Source organism: Scleropages formosus, chromosome 12 (assembly GCF_900964775.1).
Source record: "Scleropages formosus chromosome 12, fSclFor1.1, whole genome shotgun sequence".
NCBI classification, from domain to species: domain Eukaryota; kingdom Metazoa; phylum Chordata; class Actinopteri; order Osteoglossiformes; family Osteoglossidae; genus Scleropages; species Scleropages formosus.
The window spans coordinates 11,822,036-11,838,921 of NC_041817.1; the positions used below are offsets into that span (position 1 = coordinate 11,822,036).

Genomic DNA, 16,886 nt, shown 5'->3' on the forward strand with positions numbered 1-16,886 from the left:
TGCAAAATACTCTGGATAAAAGCACTGAGCAAAAAAACATTAATGCTGTACTATTAGCACACCATCCGTTCAAATCTACAAATTACAAGTCTGGACCAATGGTACTGATGATGCCATGAAAACAGTACTGTTGCTCATATTGAATTTTGTTCCATTAAAGTGAATAAGCAAATTATATTTATTTTACTGCAATTTTTAAGATATTATATTAACATTTGCATTTTTGACATAAATGATTTTGGAAATACTGGGCTCTTTACCAAAGTCTGCAGAAATAATTGGGCCGCCTGATGCCACAGTGAGTAGTGCTGCTGTCTCACAACACCTGGGTGGTGCAAGAGAATGTGGGTTCAATTCCCTACTCAGTCTGTGCAGAGTTTGCATGTTCTCCCTGTATCTGCGTGAGTTTCCTCTGGGTGCTCCAGTTTCCTCCCACAGTCCAAAGACATGCTGTTCAGGTTCCCCCATAATGTGTGAGTGACACAGAGAGAGTGTGTTGCACTGATGTATGGATGAGTGACCCATTGTAAATAGTGTATCTAGCAGTGTAAGTCACCCTGGTGAATAAGGGGTGTGGGCTAGTAACACTACATAGTATCCATTGTAAGTCACTTTTGCAAAAAGCATATGCTAAGTGATTAAATGTAAAATAATTATCAGCAGTACACATGTAATAAAAACACTAAAGTTATCAAGCAACCTTATGTCACATGAAACATATACATACAGCCTTTATAACAACTCCAACAGACTGCCAACAGTACACAAACACACAAACACACACACACACACCATAATGAATGGTAATATATAAAACAGTAAACGTGCTGTGATTTTCCTCTACTTTTTTATTTTGAGCTTCTGATACCAGATCTGCCAGGCAAGTTTTTACAAGTTGTCCAAAGAATGTGAGACGTTCATTGAGCTTGACTGGTCTTGCTATTGGCATAAAGCAACAAAACAATCAACTTCAAGAAGGTATAGCTAAATAAATGTTTAAAAAAATCTGTTACCAGTCAGCAAATAAATATTTGTCACATTACTGAAGATAAAGAACAGCAATATGAATCATTTGATGTTGAAGAAAGCTAACTTCCTTAATACAAGAATAATTCTGGACCATTTAGATGTATTCCAAAAAAACAAATAAAACATACCTTCGTTTTACTTGTGTGAACTACTAGTTAAGCAGTGGTCCTAATTTCAGGATCAGATCTGCTATGAACATGTTCTCCTGGACTACGAGGCCCAGTGTTTGGTGGAATACCTGGTAAAGCCATCTCAAACTCTTGCAAAATGTAGGTTGGCAAATTGTGTACGTGACCAGAGACATTCACATTTGCCTGCTCAGATGCAAATTACTACAATACATGAATTACATATTGCACAATCTCACCTCTGCTTCCTACATTCCTTATTGATGATTCCAAACTGACAAACACACATTCAGGGACAGTGGTATTTAATGAATTCATCTGGGAGTGTCAGGTTTTGCTAGTGATTAAAACCTTGAACTGAGAATGGGTCAGATGCCATACCCCATACCCTTTTTCTGATAGGTATCCATCCTCTCCTTCAGTCAGAAGAACATGGCTCTGAACCTGCTGGGGAAGTAGCAGGACCACAGCTGATGTTTCTATTAGATATTAACTGGTCTCATGGCAATAGAAGTCCAGGAGCAGCTGAAAGGACAGGACAGAATAAGATTTGTTTAAATTCATTCAGTCATCTGCAGCCTGTGTTCCTATGGTAGAGTGAGGTGACTGAGAATCTGCAGACAGCCAGGCATCTACAGAGTTCTGAGCAAGATCACTCATATGGTTCTTTTCTCCAAGTGTTATTTCATCCAATAAAGCCTACAACTTATACACATGTTATGATATGCACAACTGTAGTATTTTCCCCAGGTTGGCCAAGGTGTCATGCTTTAAGAGGAAAAAACAGAAGACTTTTAAGCACAAATAAAACCAGTACAGAAAAAACACAAACTAAAAAAGTGCTAAAATCAACACTTGATACATCAAGTTTGCATCCCTTCCAAGAAACTGAGTCTTCCACTGAGCACCGCCCCCAGGAGAGGATGAAGGAGAAGCAATACAAATAACATACACCAATCAGCCAAAACATTAAAACCACCTGCCTAATACTGTGTAGGTCCCCCTCGTGCCGCCAAAACAGTCTTGACCCGTCAGGGCATGGACTCTACAAGACCTCTGAAAGCGTTCTGTTATATCTGGCACTAAGACGTTAGCAGCAGATCCTTTAAGTCCCGTCAGTTGAGAGGTGAGGGCCTCCACGGATCGGATTTGTTTTTCCAGCACATCCTACAGATACTCAATGGAATAAAGATCTGGAGAATATGGAGGCCAAGTCAACACCTTGAACTTTTTTATTTTTGAGGTCTGGCAGGGCACATTATCCTGCTGAAAGAGGCCACTGGCATCAGGGAATACTGTTGCCATGAAGGAGTATACGGGATCTGCAACAATATTTAGGTAGGTGGTACGTGTCTAAGTAACATCCACATGAGTGCCAGGACCGAAAGTTTCCCAGCAGAACATTGTCCAGAGCATTGCACTGCCTTTTCCAGCTTGCCTTCTTCCCATAGTGCACCCTGCTGCCATCTCCTCCCCAGGTAAACGTCACACACATCTGGCCATCCACATGATCTAAAATAAAACGTGATTCGTCAGACCAGGCCAATTTCTTCCATTGCTCCATGGTCCAGTTCTGACGCTCACGTGCCCACTGCAGGTGCTTTTGGCGGTGGACAGGGGTCAGCATGGGCACTCTGACCGGTCTGTGGCTACACAGCAAGCTGTGATGCACTGTGTGTTCGGGCACCTTTCTATCACGGCCACTATTAAGGTTTTCTTCAATCTGTGCTACAGCAGCTCTTCTGTGGAATCGGACCAGACGGACTAGCCTTTGCTCCCCACGCGCATCAGTGAGCCTTGGGCTCCCATGACAGTCATCGGTTCACCAGTTATCCTTCCTTAGACCACTTTTGGTAGGTACTAACGACAGCATACAGGGAACATCCCACAAGACTTGCCGCTTCGAAGATGCTCTGACCCAGTCGTCTAGCCGTCATAATTTGGCCCTTGTCAAATTCGCTCAGATGCTTCCGCTTCTCCATTTTTCCCGCTTCCAGCACATCAGATTGAAGAACTGACTGTTCACTTGCTGCCTAATATATCCCACCTCTTGACAGATGCCATTGTAATGAGATAATCAATGTTATTCACGTCACCTCTTAGTGGTTTTAATGTTTTCGCTGATCGGTGTACACCCTGAAGCTGTAATGTTCAGCCTGTAGATGAAATTAGTGTGACTGGACAGGCATTTGTCATGTGGAAAAGAGCTCTTCAGGGTGACACTGATGAGGAAGTTGACCAACGAATTTTAGAGAATCTACTGCGAACACAGAATGGAGGCCAAAGGACAGACTGCCTGTTCAATTTGGAACAATAACAAAGCCAACTCAAAAAGCATGTATATAAAGACTTCAGTACAGTCTGCTGTAAATGTGCTGATGTCTGTGCTATTGTTTCACTGTGATCTTTGTTACTTAAAAAACATTCTCCCTCCCATAGTTTTGCTAAGTTTGTTACGCTTGACTGAGCTATGGACATGACCTTAATTAAAGTAATGAAATTTAGAGCTCATCATGCTAAGATCCACATGAATTTCATCTCTATATTGATAAAAATAAAACACTTCCAGGCCTGTGGGTAAAACAAATTAGCGCACAATCTCTTACATAATAATAAGTATCCAAGCACAAGTCATCAGACTCCTCATGTTTGCTTATGTGAGGGAACAACCAGCACAAAGGAAAGCAATCAGTCCAGGTTAACATTTACCCTTTTTTTATATAAGCTGCACTGCGCCACTGGCCACCAGTGGCGCTATAGTGCAATATCGCATCAGGTGCTGGGAGCCTTCCTCCAGGTCAATGACATATTCCCTAGAAAAGAAAATAGAAATGGCAATTTACATTAAACAGGGTCATACCCTTTAAAGTTTATAAAATGATCTGTGCTGAAAGTCTAACCTCAAAAACAAAACACTTCACAGGTTTGTACTTAAACACTAAAAAGATTAAAAATATCAGCTGAACAAAGAAAAACTATGCTTTGTCACAGCTTAAAGGAGATACATCTTGAAACATCACTTAAGGCTAACCAGATACAGAGAATCCTAAAAATAAATCCTCTGCAGTACAAGCCCAAATATGAAGGGAAATAGCGCCCCCTGCTGTAGTCAACGGTGTCACAAGGAATCAACAATCCTGAAGTTCAGTTGAACCACATTGCAATTTGCAGTCAAAATTTGGACTTAAAGACAGCACAAAAAATATTATTTATTGAGAAAAAAAAAGAGTAAATACTGACAGAAATTTTCTGATTAGTCTTTACTTTAAGAATGAAACTAAAGCAAAATTAAAAAGTATGAAACAATTTTCTTTTGAAAAGCTATAAAAGTCAGGCAAAATATTAACTTCTAAAAAAATTTTAAATACTTTAGTTCTGTTTTTTCTTTGTCAAGTCCAAACGCTACATTTTAAACATTTTAATGCAACACAATATCATCACTTGGTTTGAGTCTAACAAAACTGACTAAGCAAAGAAATTAAATATAATGGTACAGTTGGTTTGCGATGTTACAAGTGTTATGGTCTGGAAATACTGCTGAACCATGTCTCCATTTGTAAAGATGCAAAAGGGCAATCTGCTCTGAGAACAAATGCCATAACCTCAATGTCTTGGCTAAATTCCATAACCTAACTACCCTAATCTGTTAATCTTCACCAACAGTTGTCTGTCTTAATCTCTTGCCTTCCTTGCTAGCTGTACACTAGGATATCCCTGCAAGTAAAAATACACTCTCAGCACACAATCTTGATCAAGTGTGGCTCTACATGAAGAAAAAGACATTTTCCATGCAACCTAAAGATGGACAAGTGAGCTCACACAATACACAATAGACATTTACTGGCTGACTAGCATTGCAATAGTACCTCTGCTCATCTGTCTCAGGCTCAACCAGAATGTTCTCTTGTCGCTCACGGACCCTCAGGAACACAAATGAGTCCAGGCAAGGCTCAGGCACTACAGTGCAAGCAGGAAACAGGAACTTCACACACAAGCAAAGGGCAGTTCCACTGTATACATCCACCGTGAATTCAGAACAGCTGGAATAATTTATCCCAAAAGTATTACAATTCTGAAGCATCCTATATCCTACAATATTAGTTATTTGTGCTTTGCTTTTTACTACTCCAATATAGGCCATTTTTAAAGAAAACATACTTCAGAAATACTTATACAACCATATGCTTGACTGCTTAAATTGCTCCAACCATAATGAAAAGATTGTTCATATTAATCAGTACATTAATCATTCATGGTCAGTCATGCCCTCAGTCCACTGCACAGGGCATAGAAATTACCTGCTTTCACCATGTCCACAGTCTGGAGATTGGGAGGCATGTGTTTGAGAGCCACGGACTTCAGGTACGTTTCTGTGTTTGCCAGATATCTGTTCAAGTAGAAGCATGTAATCATTACACAACTAGACTGTAATGCATGTGTACACTATTTTCTTCAGAGAACACTGGTGTTCCTCAAATTTACAATAAATCCATTTCAGTCACAGGTTTACTCCATTTTGTCCATACTGTATTTCAGAATTTGGTCCAGTGATAGATTTGGCATTACCTTAATATACTGCAACAGTGTTTTATACAAGCTTGCTGTCCAAAAAAAAAAAAAAAAAACAGTTTACATAGAAAATGCACACAGAAACAATTTCTGAATCAAGGAGTGGGGATTGAACACAAGTCCTCTTGCACCACCTAGGCACTGTGAGACAGCAGTGCTACTTGCTGTGCCGCTGTGCCGCCCTAAAGAGACGTTTCTAACTAGATGAACTGTAGGCCAATCAGAAGCACGGTGCACTTCTGCAGGCCTGCACTGGAACATAACCATCAATTACTAAACCTCATCCGCTGGACTCAGTCTCCGGTCCTGGTCCTACTTACTCTTTGGCAAAAGCAAACTCCTCTGGGGAAAGAAATGATGGGTCACCTTCTGCACGGGACTTTTCCTTTTCCAGCACATGAGGGAAGAACCTCTCTATCTGGAAGAATTAAGTACAGTACAGATGTGTATTAAATTACTAACAATACTCAATGAAAAGCTTTGTTCTAATATTTTAAGAATTTTTTGAGAAGTGATGATAGTTTTGTGAATCCCAGCAATAAATTCACTTTTCTGATAATTGTGAAAAGAAGCTAGCCAGCATGGGGTAAGACAGTAAGCACCATTGTCTGAAGAGGGGTCCTGCTGTATTCCCCTTATGGAAAATGCTTTTCCCAAATTGATTCATTCGCTTTGAATAAATAATCCAATAACGGAAATGGAGTTGCGCATGGAATAAAGAAAATCCCGAATAAAGTTGTTCACCTTTTGCAGACGGGAGCGGAGGTAGCTGCTCAGGACAAAGCGGATCCTATCTATCTCCATGCGGTGGATGCTGGCCTTGATATCCCCCTTCTTCACCCGCTGCAGGTTCTCCTCCTGCCCAGAGAGAGGTGGCAAACACCCAGCAGGAGGTCAAACTTGCTCACGTTATGGCCACAGACCCCAATCTGTAACACAGTGCCTCACCATGTGAGTGAGCTGCTCCATCACACACTCCACTATCTCAGACTTGTTCTCCAGCAGTTCCGGCGAGAACTTCTCGTTCATCCACGCCTGAAAAGATACAGGGTTCCCTTTGCCTTGATGCCTCAAGAGCCAGAAGGAATATGTGGAAAAACATTGGCCCAGTGACTGGGGTAGATAGTTACAATAACTCAGGTCAGTGAAATAACACCGGATCAAATATGGGAGAAAGCAAAAAAAAAAAAAATACTGGAAACAGAATACAGAAAAGGTATACATGTGGTGGGGAAACCGGCCTTGCTTTAATTGTGGGGGACATGATGATGAGGAGCGATTCATTAACATTTTCAATCAAAATATTTCTGAAATTTCAGGCCATAAACCTATATCTGGATTATTCACAAAGTTCTTTACGAAACTCTAAACTAAAATTAACAGTTATTTCCCCAAACTGCATACGTCGTCAGAAAACAAACTAAGTCAGTTTTAATTAATTAATTTAATTAATATAGGAGATGGTTTGTCTGTCCAACGCCCATACAACCGGGAGCTGTGAATGCTGCCAATATATAAACTTAAAAGGAAGGCCAGTACGCAGCATCAAGACAAGTCAGTCTGACACAGTGACAGTGCCCGTCGGAGCCCGAGTCTTGTTCTACCTCCTCTAGTCTGGCGATGAGCTCCGCCGGGGTCAGCTCGTCCTCCTCGGCGCTCCGCTCGCTGCTCTCCGACATCGAGTCCGACATGATGGCTCACGCTGCTCTGAGGCGCCAAACTACTAAGCAGCCGAGTCGCGCGGGCTGAACACGGATACGCTGCAGTGCTGTGCGTTGTTGTGTTGTGGCACGAGCTCACTCCACTCTCCACTCGCACTCACCGTCCTGAGGTAACCCGTGCAAACAACGGAAATTCCACTCACTCGTTCACCGAACGATGCGAATATTAATTAACTGTTCCTTTTTTGGTTCCTGAGATATTAACGAAACAATAATACGCAAAAGTTAAAAATTAAACCCACTCCACACAATTCACTATGACATTAGCGAGCGAAAACAACAACATCAACTCCCACGCCTCCAGACAAACATTGCACTTTGGAGTTTCCGGTAAAAAAATTTCGCGCCAACTTTCCATCCGATACATGATAGGCTGGATTTTTTTGTGGGCGTGGTCAAGCTTGGTAGCAACGACTGCAAATATCCACCATTTTTGTTGTGGAAAAGCTGTCAGTGATGAAGTTGAATTCGAAGAAGAATTTTTCCCATTTTTCCTTCACTAAAAGACAATGCATTTTGCATGTATTTTAAAAATAATGTACGTGATCTGGCTAGGAAAGCCGTACTGTGTTTTAGTAAACTTGTCTCTATCGCTTCTGTATTGAAATACATATTCTGCGTCATTTATTTAAAACATATTGTATGCGTCCACAGTATTTTAATTATCACTCTTAAATTTAAGACTTTGCATTGGATTTTGTTACATTTTGTAAAATAATATATTATTGTTACCACGTAGTACTCAATGTGAGTTTCGTTGCATCATATTCCTAATGTTACTTCTCCGAATCATGTGGTGGTGGCAATCATTGAATGGTTGTACATAAAAACTGATGTTTTCATATGTTCTTCCTCAAAGTATATTGGTAGCAATAAAGTATTTTAAACGCATCAAATACAGACTACCAAAAATCAATCACTTTCTACATCAATCAGTAGAAATAAAGTATAATGCCATACCTAAAAAACAATATGAGTTTGCACCAAAAACATATTCAGTCGAAGATAATATCTGTCCATGTCAGGGTCGCGGTGGTCTGGAACCTATCCCGGAACAACTGGATGCTGGGTGAGGGGGTACACCCTAGACCACCAGTCCATCGCAGGGTAGCCCAAAGTGACGTACATCGCAGAGAACAATACGAAGAGTGCATTACATCAACAGAAAGAGAGACTCGAATGCAGGAACGTGATTCTAAAGTAGGCCTACGGTTAATTTGTCGCATTCCGACATATGTATAAACCAATAGGCCAATACATCACACAAGTAGCTGCATAAAGCTTTACCCATAATTCACCAATTTGTAATCACAAAATTATTCACAAAAACACACGCTTATCATGCTATTAATAGATCAACGGAGAAGCGAATATGAAAGAGGTGAGTTTCGAGACCCTTTTTAAAATGTAAAGTGAGATTCAGCAGTTCAGTTTAAGGTTATTCCACCACATCAGAGCCAGAACCAAAAGTCTTTGTACTTTTGGACTTTTTGTGCATGGGACCACCAAGCAGACAGAGGAGTGTAGTTTGTAAGGTACCTGCAGTTATTCACTCATTTATACAGCTGGGTAATTTCACTGGAGCAATTTTAGGGTAAGTACCTTGTGCAAGGGTACTGTGGCTGGAGGTGGGATTTAAACCTCTTGAATCTGGGTCCAAAGGCAGAAAGTTTAACCATTACACTACCAGCTGCCCCCTCTTTGCATTTATTCACTTAGCTGACGCTTTTCCCCAAAGCAACTTAGAGTGTTAAGGTTACAGTTATTTACACAGCTGGGTAATTTTACTGGAGCAATTTAGGGTAAGTACCTTGCTCAGGGGTGCCACAGCCAGAGGTGGGGATTGAACCTGCAACCTTTAGGTCCAAAAGCAGTAGCTTTAACCAGTACGCTACCAGCTGTCCCCCTACTTCACAAAAGCAGAACGTTTATACCAGTTAACAGATTAAATGTAGGGTTCATGCAAAACAGGAATAACGTGAACGAAAACAGTATTTATGAGTTTGTGCAAATCCCTGCTACATCTTAATGTCTCTTTAGCTATTGTTATGTGTGGATTGTGCCTTTTATAAGTTTTCATGAATAATTCAACAGTCTTTGTCAGCAGCTCTGCCAGTAAAAGTGGTTCTGGTGTGTGTTTATTATAATTGTGTTGTAGGAAAGTTGCAGAAACTGGATGAAACTAGACACAGAAAGTAATAAACAGAAAAATGAATTATCAGGTTGCTGCAGATTATTTTAATAAAATGGGAATTGCAACATTTGATCGGAAAATGATTATACATCAAAGAATGGGGATCATCACACATCTTCCCATTTTCTTTCATATACTCCGTTTGAAATCATCTGAGCGCTCTGTAAAGTGTAATATGCTTTCCATGACCAGAGCCAAAAGACGTTTGTGAACCTGAGCTTATCTTGCAAGCCTCCTAAAGCTGCCATTCTTGATATTCAAGGTGATCAGGAGTTCCGCTCTTCAGGAGTAATCTCTCAGACTGAGAAAAGCTCATAAAGCCCGTAATGCCACATTGACCGTGGCTTGGAGCACCTCTCTGCCACCAAGTGACATTCCCCCCCCCCCCCACATACACACACACTGGCCTCAAGTTCCACCAGCAGGCCCCCAGTCCCTTTGCTGTGAACGCTCCTCTCTGCTGAGTGTATGCTCCACATTAAGACTGAAGCCTCTCTGCATCATTAAATGGAATATGTCAGAGGTTTATTTTTCACCCTTTTTTGGCAGCTGTGTGTTTTTTTTTTTTTTTTTTTTTTTTTTGTTTTCCTCTCCACACTTGTTACCTGCCTTATCCAATAGTAATGTATGTGTGTCGCCACAGAAGGTGGAAATCTTGATTGTACCATTCTCTTTGCTGCTGTAGAACTCACTGGAACAATTTTCAGCACTCTTTGTTACCCTGGTGAGAAGAGAGCTCTGTAAAAATAAATGGAATAAAACTGAACTTAATGTGTGATAAATTGGGATCAGTTTGTTTCATCATGCTGTGTGCCCTCATGTTACAATATTTGCGCATTTTATATGTAATCCATTAAAATATGTAGTCACGCTTAAGAAATGTCATTATACAGTATGTACTTCTAAAGACGCCTCCTAATCCTACACGATCAGACAAGCTCACCGTCACAGCGTCCTTGTATCACTGTGCAGATCCATTACGAATATTGCTATCTTAGCGTGACCTGGCAAACTTGTTATCTACTGCTACTACGGTTACCCCGCTTCACCATGTGTGACTTGCGTGGACGTAAAGCAGAGACGGCTGAGAAAGTGCATTATACGTAGGACAGGGCCATACAGCAAAAGGTGTTAATGTTACATTAGCTGTTACTCAAGGTGAAGTCAGATGGCCTTTGACCCTGCAGTCTGTGTAGAATATTTAGACTCTGATCTTCAGTGCTTGCAGACAACACATCTTATTACTGCTTTGTAAGAGTCTTATGAACTAATGGGCTTTAGAGGACAAGCATCCTGACCCAGGCAGACAAACCGAGAGCCACACATTCTCTGCTGAACTTTGTCCAGCAGACAAGAGGGGATGGGTGGTCCACACCGCATTAGCACATCAAACGTTTCCTCTCACCGTAGCACGTGCCACACGGCTGACAGGTGGTAACGCAAAGCCGTCCGCATGATTTGCGCACGAAGCGAATCTAAACGTCTTCTGTCACGTTTTAGGAAATAAGCACAGAGGTAATTATGATAACTTTAATTTGCTTTAATGAGATGCACTAAAAAATAGAGCTGTGCAAATGATTCAATGCGTGTAAATACAGTCGTCTGTGTTCGTGGAGTAAAGCTGAAGGCGTTTTTTTAAACACCTGTAGTATTCGCGTCTAGGCAACGATGCCTGGACACGAATACTAGTTACTAGGTGTTTAAAAAAAAGCGAAACGTGTGTTACTGTGACAGATGGGTCAGAATGGGACGGGATTGGACTCGGGTTCAGCATACACTACAGACTACAGACCCGGAGGAGGCTAAATAACTTAATTAGATAAGGTAAGGTATACTTAGAAAGTTGACAATGAAAAGAAGAAAAGGTTGCTCCAACCGAGAAGTTTAGGATCTCCTGCCGGGGAATTAAGATTATAAAGTGACGTCAGGTGCCCAGTGCGACGATGTGTATAAATTTTGCGCGGCGATGCGCTGCGGTCCCGTTGTCCGAGGACGGTTCGCTCGGTCGCTCGCTCGCTGAGGTTACGGTTACGCTGCGGTCACTTCGCCGGTTCCAGTTGCAAACCGCACTGAAGGATGTTGGCGTCCAGGGCTTTGCTGGCGAAGCAGGCTGCTGCGGTCCTCTCCCGGCAGCCCGCGTGCCTGGCGCACCAGACCGGAGACTGGGGCAACTGGGGCAACACGAACGTCGCCGTGGTGAGTGAGTGAGTGAGTGCGCGCGGGCGGCGCGCGGGCGGCTCACGTCGTCTGTAATGTAGCCAAACTCTTTCGTGATGTTTGCTAGCCAACTTTACGGTGGCTTTGCAACAGATCTGATTGAATCAATTCAGGCGAAATACCGAGACGAGAAGGGGTACTACCTGCAACCTACAGATTTTTACACACACACACACACTGACTGAAGCCACGACTTGTCCCGAGGTCGCAGCGAACCGGAGCCTAACCCAGCAACACAGGTCGTAAGGCTGGAGGTGGAGGGGACACCCAGGACGGGACGCCACTCCATCGCAAGGCACCCCAAGTAGGAGTCGAACCCCAGACCAGCCAGAGAGTAGGACTCGGCCAAACCCGCTGCGCCACCGTGTCCTCCTGGTCCTACAGAGTTTAATCAGGCAAAAACCCTGAACTCTGCAGTGCCTGTTTTTCATCTTAGTACACTTTACAGTACATTTGTTAATGAAAATCATTCGCAGATTGACATTTACATTTACAATCGTGCCGTTTTAAAAAAAACCACAGACACTGACTGGTGTTACACGAAAGTGAGAGACACTCGCTGCCCACACAGTGACTGTGAGAGATGATGTAAAATTCAGTGACTTTTTGACACGTTAGCGGAGCACCGGGCGTTATTTGTAGAGGTCGGATGGTTATAATGCAATTAATGTTGTTGAGCGCAGGCAGTTTACCGCGAGCAGCGGGGAGGCTGTTGCCCTGGACCCCCCATGGAGAACGGCACACCCTTTGCCATTAATCCAAACATTACCCTCTAAATCGCCTTTAGCAACATTTACTATACGATATCTATAATATGATTGGCAGTTCCTCAAGTCCGCAATCTGGCCACGGAAACTTAATACCACGTTTTTCCATCGCAAACAGTAAGTCGGAACCCTGACCCCTACACTCCTGCAGTAACTTAGTGTGGCGTTTAAAGCTGTTGTAACCTGAAGGTTCCTGGTTTGAATCCCACTCCTGCTCTAGTACCCTTGTTCAAGGTTTCTACCTGCATTTACTCCAGTAAGAAGATCCTGCTGTATAAATGGTAAAGTTATACCATGGTAACATTTATCACTGTGAAGCCGATTATGTTTCATTGTAAACCTACTTGGACAGAGACAATAGCTGAAGGCACTGGGGACAGCCGGTAGCGTATTGATTGCAGTTGCTGGCTTTGCACCCAAAGGTTGCAGGTTTGAATCCCACCCTCAGCTGTAGTACCTTTGAGTAAGGTACTTAGCCTAAATTGTACAGTTAAAAAATACCCAGCTGTCTAAATGTGTAAACAGCTGCAAGTACCTTATCACCGTATGTTGCTTGGGAGAAAAGCGTCAGCGAAATGAATAAAGATTAATAGTAATAAATAATTCTTGTGTTAATGCTTCCCTTCTCGGACCAGGTCTTCTCTGGGTGTGGCTGGTGGGATGGAACCGATGTCCATGAGGCCACATAGTGAGTACTGACAGCGAGCTTCAGGAAGCTCCGCACCTTGGCAAAGTGAGCTTAATGCTGTAGTTATTTAAGGATTACTGTAAGTAAGCTCTCACAATGCGTTTAATAAATAGGATTCCTTATTTATATAAGCTGGGTCCCTATGGCTTTTTAAAAATAAAGCTGTCTGTGTTTACTCCCATTAATTTGTTTTATTTTGTTATTTACAGTACCATGTACCACCTGAGCCGCAATGGTGCCCGCTTTCAGATCTTTGCCCCAAACCAGCAACAAATGCACGTCATGGACCACTCCAAGGCGCAGCCCTCATCTGGAGAGACCAGGTTCATATGACAATTTCTATAGACAAAGACACAAGGACCATGAGACAAGCCCATACACATAAGGAACGTGAGACAAGACCATACACTGACCTTTCATTTAGTAAAACTTAAAGAGCTGAATATTAAATTGTTGAACGTTAAACGTGTTTTAGTTATTATCAATTACAATGACATTCACACCTCCTGTAAATAAAGCACAATTGCAGCAAAATTACCGTAAGTGAAATGATCATTGTTGTGTATCGGGGAAAAAATTATTCTTCCACACACACCGATTGCATTCATCTGTACCAAAGGGTTTTTTTTTTTTAAATAGAGCACTGCTTTTGTTCACTGCACATTATAATTTCTTCATCATAATATTTGACAGACTTTTCTATGTAAAAGAATTTAAAAGCAACTAAATGACTTGAGGTTTGTGTCTCTCGGGCAGGAACATGATGGTCGAATCGGCTCGCTTCAGCCACGGTCAAGGCATGATGCAGCTGCACGATCTCTCCAGGCTGGACGTCAACAACTTTGATGCTGTCATCTTTCCTGGGGGGCATGGAGTGGCGAAAAACCTGTGAGAGAAGGGCAGGATTTGATGGATTTCGTGGTGGGGCTGTCTGGGATAGGTGTGGGTGTATGGGGGGATTTCAGAATGCCTACAAGAAAAAAGGAGATGCTGCTGCTTGATTTTCTATAATTTCTGGCATGAGAATGTATTTTCAAAGAAGCTGTGCAGTGCGGGGCAGTTTTTTGCTGCTGTCAGGTCTGAAAATATTTGACATTTGTGCTGAAACTTGTGTAATATCAGTCTTCTGTCAGACTATTGACAGTCCTGCACACCTGCAGGTCTACCTTCAACAAGGATGGCAAAGACTGTAAGCTCCACAACGATGTGGAGAGGATCCTGAAGGATTTCCATCGCTCCCGCAAGCCCATCGGGTATGTGACTACGTTGCACTGTACTAGCAGGCAAAGCAGGTCAACTCGTTGCACTGGGTGATGTAGTACCCTCCCCAGCTTTAATATCTTGCTTTGCTTCCGGATGATTCTTATCCTCGTTTAGTGCATCTGCAAGGAATAATGCCCCAGTAAATAATCCGGTTAAAACAAGACACTTCACTTCATATTCAGCAAAAAGTTACAGGTCTTACCCGTTTTAGTTTTGCACCTTTTTTTTTTGCTTTTGTAATATATGGAGATTGATCTGTTTCTTGTATCAACCTCATTCCTACTTCCAGGATCAGATTTTACGATTAAAAGGAAATGAAGGTTAAAATAGCAGATAAACTTACGGCTAGCTGTAAAGCTCTCTCGCTGTACAAACTGCACCATTTTAATTTTTCTATAAAACATATGAAATGCAAAAACCAGTGAAATTTTTAATTTTGTCCCTTCTGTGCAGTTAAGATGTAAAGTTCTTGTAGTGCTATTAAGTCACCTATGCTGAGAACTCTTACTGACGGCTTAAAAGCAAGTGCTACCAGCTTACAGAACCCAAACCCTTATACTTTTAATCTCCTAATGACATTTTCTTTGTCCTTTCATTGCATACCACAGCCTGTCCAGCATGTCTCCTCTGCTGGCATGCCGTGTTCTCCCCAGCCTGGAGGTCACCATGGGCTACGAGCGGGATGAAAACAGCCGCTGGGGCCGCTGGCCAAACACCAGCATGGTACAGGCTGTCAAGAACATGGGTGCACGCCACAACGTCCGTGAGGCTTACATATCCTTTCCGATGTTCTCCGCAACACTCTTCTAATGTGTGATCCAGGGCTGGATTTTAAGATTCAGATTAAGCCTGGTTTGGTGCTCTGACACCTTCAATGAGGATTCTTAATTCCATGTCCAGCTAGTAGTGTGTTTGGAGCTGTTGATTTTGGACTTGAAGGTTGCAGGTTTGAGTCCCCCCTCCAGCTGTAGAACCCCTGAGCAAGGTACTTGCCCTAAATTGTTTCAGTAAAATTAAACCGCTCTATAAATGAGTAAAAAGTTGTAAATGGATTAAATTCTGTAATTTGCTTTGGAGGAAAGCATCAGCTAAAGGAGTAAATGCAATGATAGAACAGCTTTAAGTTGGATCCAGGAAGTCAGCACTCAAAGTTTCCACCATCCCTATTCTCAAGCTATATGAAAGTGAGGGGAAAAAATGCACAAAGGCAATGGGACACATCCATTAAGTCACAGATGTTTTGCTTTTCATGTAGAAAGTGTAATAAGTCTTTGCTGCTGAGGATGTTCCTGTATGATGTGGTCAGAAATGTTCAGCCAAAAGCACAGGAGACACTTGATGTGTGAGTTATCTGCATTTTATTTTGACAGTCCATTCAATAATATTTTAATAATGCACTTGAATTAAAACTTGATTTTTTTTTCTTTTTTTTTTTTTTTTTTTTTTTTCGGGGTGCTACACATGAAGGCTTGTTTCCTTAACTGGAGTCTCCACGAAGCCTGCGTGGATGAGAAGAACAAGGTGGTGAGCACTCCCACTTTCATGTGGGAGACAGACTACCACTACCACTACATCTTCGACGGCATCGGCAACATGGTGAAGCACGTGATGCGCATGACGGCCAAGTAAGACATGGCAGCAGAGCATGGGCCGGCAAGTTGGAGAGATGCTCCCTTACTAGTTCCTTTTTGCATGCAGGAGGGCCGACCATGATGCATATACAGGCAACCTAAATAAAGCAAGCACAAGAAAGGAAATGCTTCACTCTGTGTATCATTTTGCCTTTTCTGAGGATATGTGGATTTTTTTACTACCTAGAATAGGAGACGTGCATGTACATTATTATTATTAGCTTTGACATATAGTTTCATAAAATGTCGTCTTTAGATTATAAATAAGGGCTGTACATAACTGAAACATACTGGTCCTCTTACTCAAAGTCCTTAAATCTGCCACTTGAGAATGACAGGAAATATTTAGCAAAAACAGAAAGGAATGGGTTGGATTATTTTGTAAACTTTCTTGCATTCGGAGTTTGACCACAGAAAACTTGGGCCAGAATAAAAAAAAAAAAACTGTTTATATTAAGTTATTCAGATTTCATTTTATGTTTAAATTCAGTAAACACCAGAAACACAAAGCAATGGAAAATAAAGGCTGTAATTTTAATGCTGATCAGTAAAGGCAGGGTCTATGCAATGACAGTGTCTGCCTTAGATCTACTCGCTTTCGTCAACTGCTTGTCCTGGGCAGGGTCGTAGCAGTCTGGCACCTACGCTGGAATCACTGGGCACAAGGTACACCCTGGAT

General features: G+C 42.0%; 2 protein-coding genes across 4 annotated transcripts; one reads left to right on the forward strand and one right to left on the reverse strand.

Moving 5' to 3' along the window:
• Nucleotides 1-1,264: 1,264 nt before the first annotated feature.
• Nucleotides 1,265-7,737, reverse strand: gins4 (GINS complex subunit 4 (Sld5 homolog)). Its single transcript, XM_018744053.1, has 8 exons — nt 7,331-7,737; nt 6,675-6,761; nt 6,471-6,584; nt 6,047-6,144; nt 5,456-5,544; nt 5,024-5,114; nt 3,867-3,970; nt 1,265-1,682 (listed from the first exon to the last, which is right to left on the reverse strand). Exons 1-7 carry the CDS (start codon nt 7,415-7,417, stop codon nt 3,874-3,876), a joined length of 663 nt encoding a protein of 220 aa, XP_018599569.1. The 5' UTR covers nt 7,418-7,737; the 3' UTR covers nt 1,265-1,682; nt 3,867-3,873.
• Nucleotides 7,738-11,075: 3,338 nt separating this feature from the next.
• Nucleotides 11,076-16,406, forward strand: gatd3l (glutamine amidotransferase class 1 domain containing 3, like). Of its 3 annotated transcripts, none has more exons than XM_029256979.1 (7): nt 11,076-11,156; nt 13,261-13,313; nt 13,523-13,636; nt 14,070-14,201; nt 14,474-14,566; nt 15,185-15,350; nt 16,071-16,404. In XM_029256979.1, the coding sequence occupies exons 3-7, from the start codon at nt 13,527-13,529 to the stop codon at nt 16,203-16,205; spliced, it is 636 nt and encodes a 211-aa protein (XP_029112812.1). In that variant the 5' UTR covers nt 11,076-11,156; nt 13,261-13,313; nt 13,523-13,526; the 3' UTR covers nt 16,206-16,404. The 3 variants fall into 3 exon arrangements, with proteins under 3 accessions (XP_029112812.1, XP_029112813.1, XP_018599563.1); XM_029256980.1 differs by lacking the exon at nt 11,076-11,156 and adding an exon at nt 11,402-11,465; XM_018744047.2 differs by lacking the exon at nt 11,076-11,156 and adding an exon at nt 11,632-11,837 and having other exon boundaries at nt 16,071-16,406.
• Nucleotides 16,407-16,886: the final 480 nt, after the last annotated feature.

Coding starts and splice junctions, on each gene's coding strand:
- gins4 (XM_018744053.1), bottom strand. CDS start 7,417: ATGTCGGACTCGATGTCGGAGAGCAGCGAGCGGAGCGCCGAGGAGGAC. Junction 6,145..6,470: donor TCCGCTCCCGTCTGCAAAAG/GTGAACAACTTT, acceptor TAATTCTTCCAG/ATAGAGAGGTTCTTCCCTCA. Junction 3,971..5,023: donor CCTGAGACAGATGAGCAGAG/GTACTATTGCAA, acceptor TTTCTTTTCTAG/GGAATATGTCATTGACCTGG.
- gatd3l (XM_018744047.2), top strand. CDS start 11,718: ATGTTGGCGTCCAGGGCTTTGCTGGCGAAGCAGGCTGCTGCGGTCCTC. Junction 13,314..13,522: donor GATGTCCATGAGGCCACATA/GTGAGTACTGAC, acceptor TGTTATTTACAG/TACCATGTACCACCTGAGCC. Junction 14,567..15,184: donor CGCTCCCGCAAGCCCATCGG/GTATGTGACTAC, acceptor TGCATACCACAG/CCTGTCCAGCATGTCTCCTC.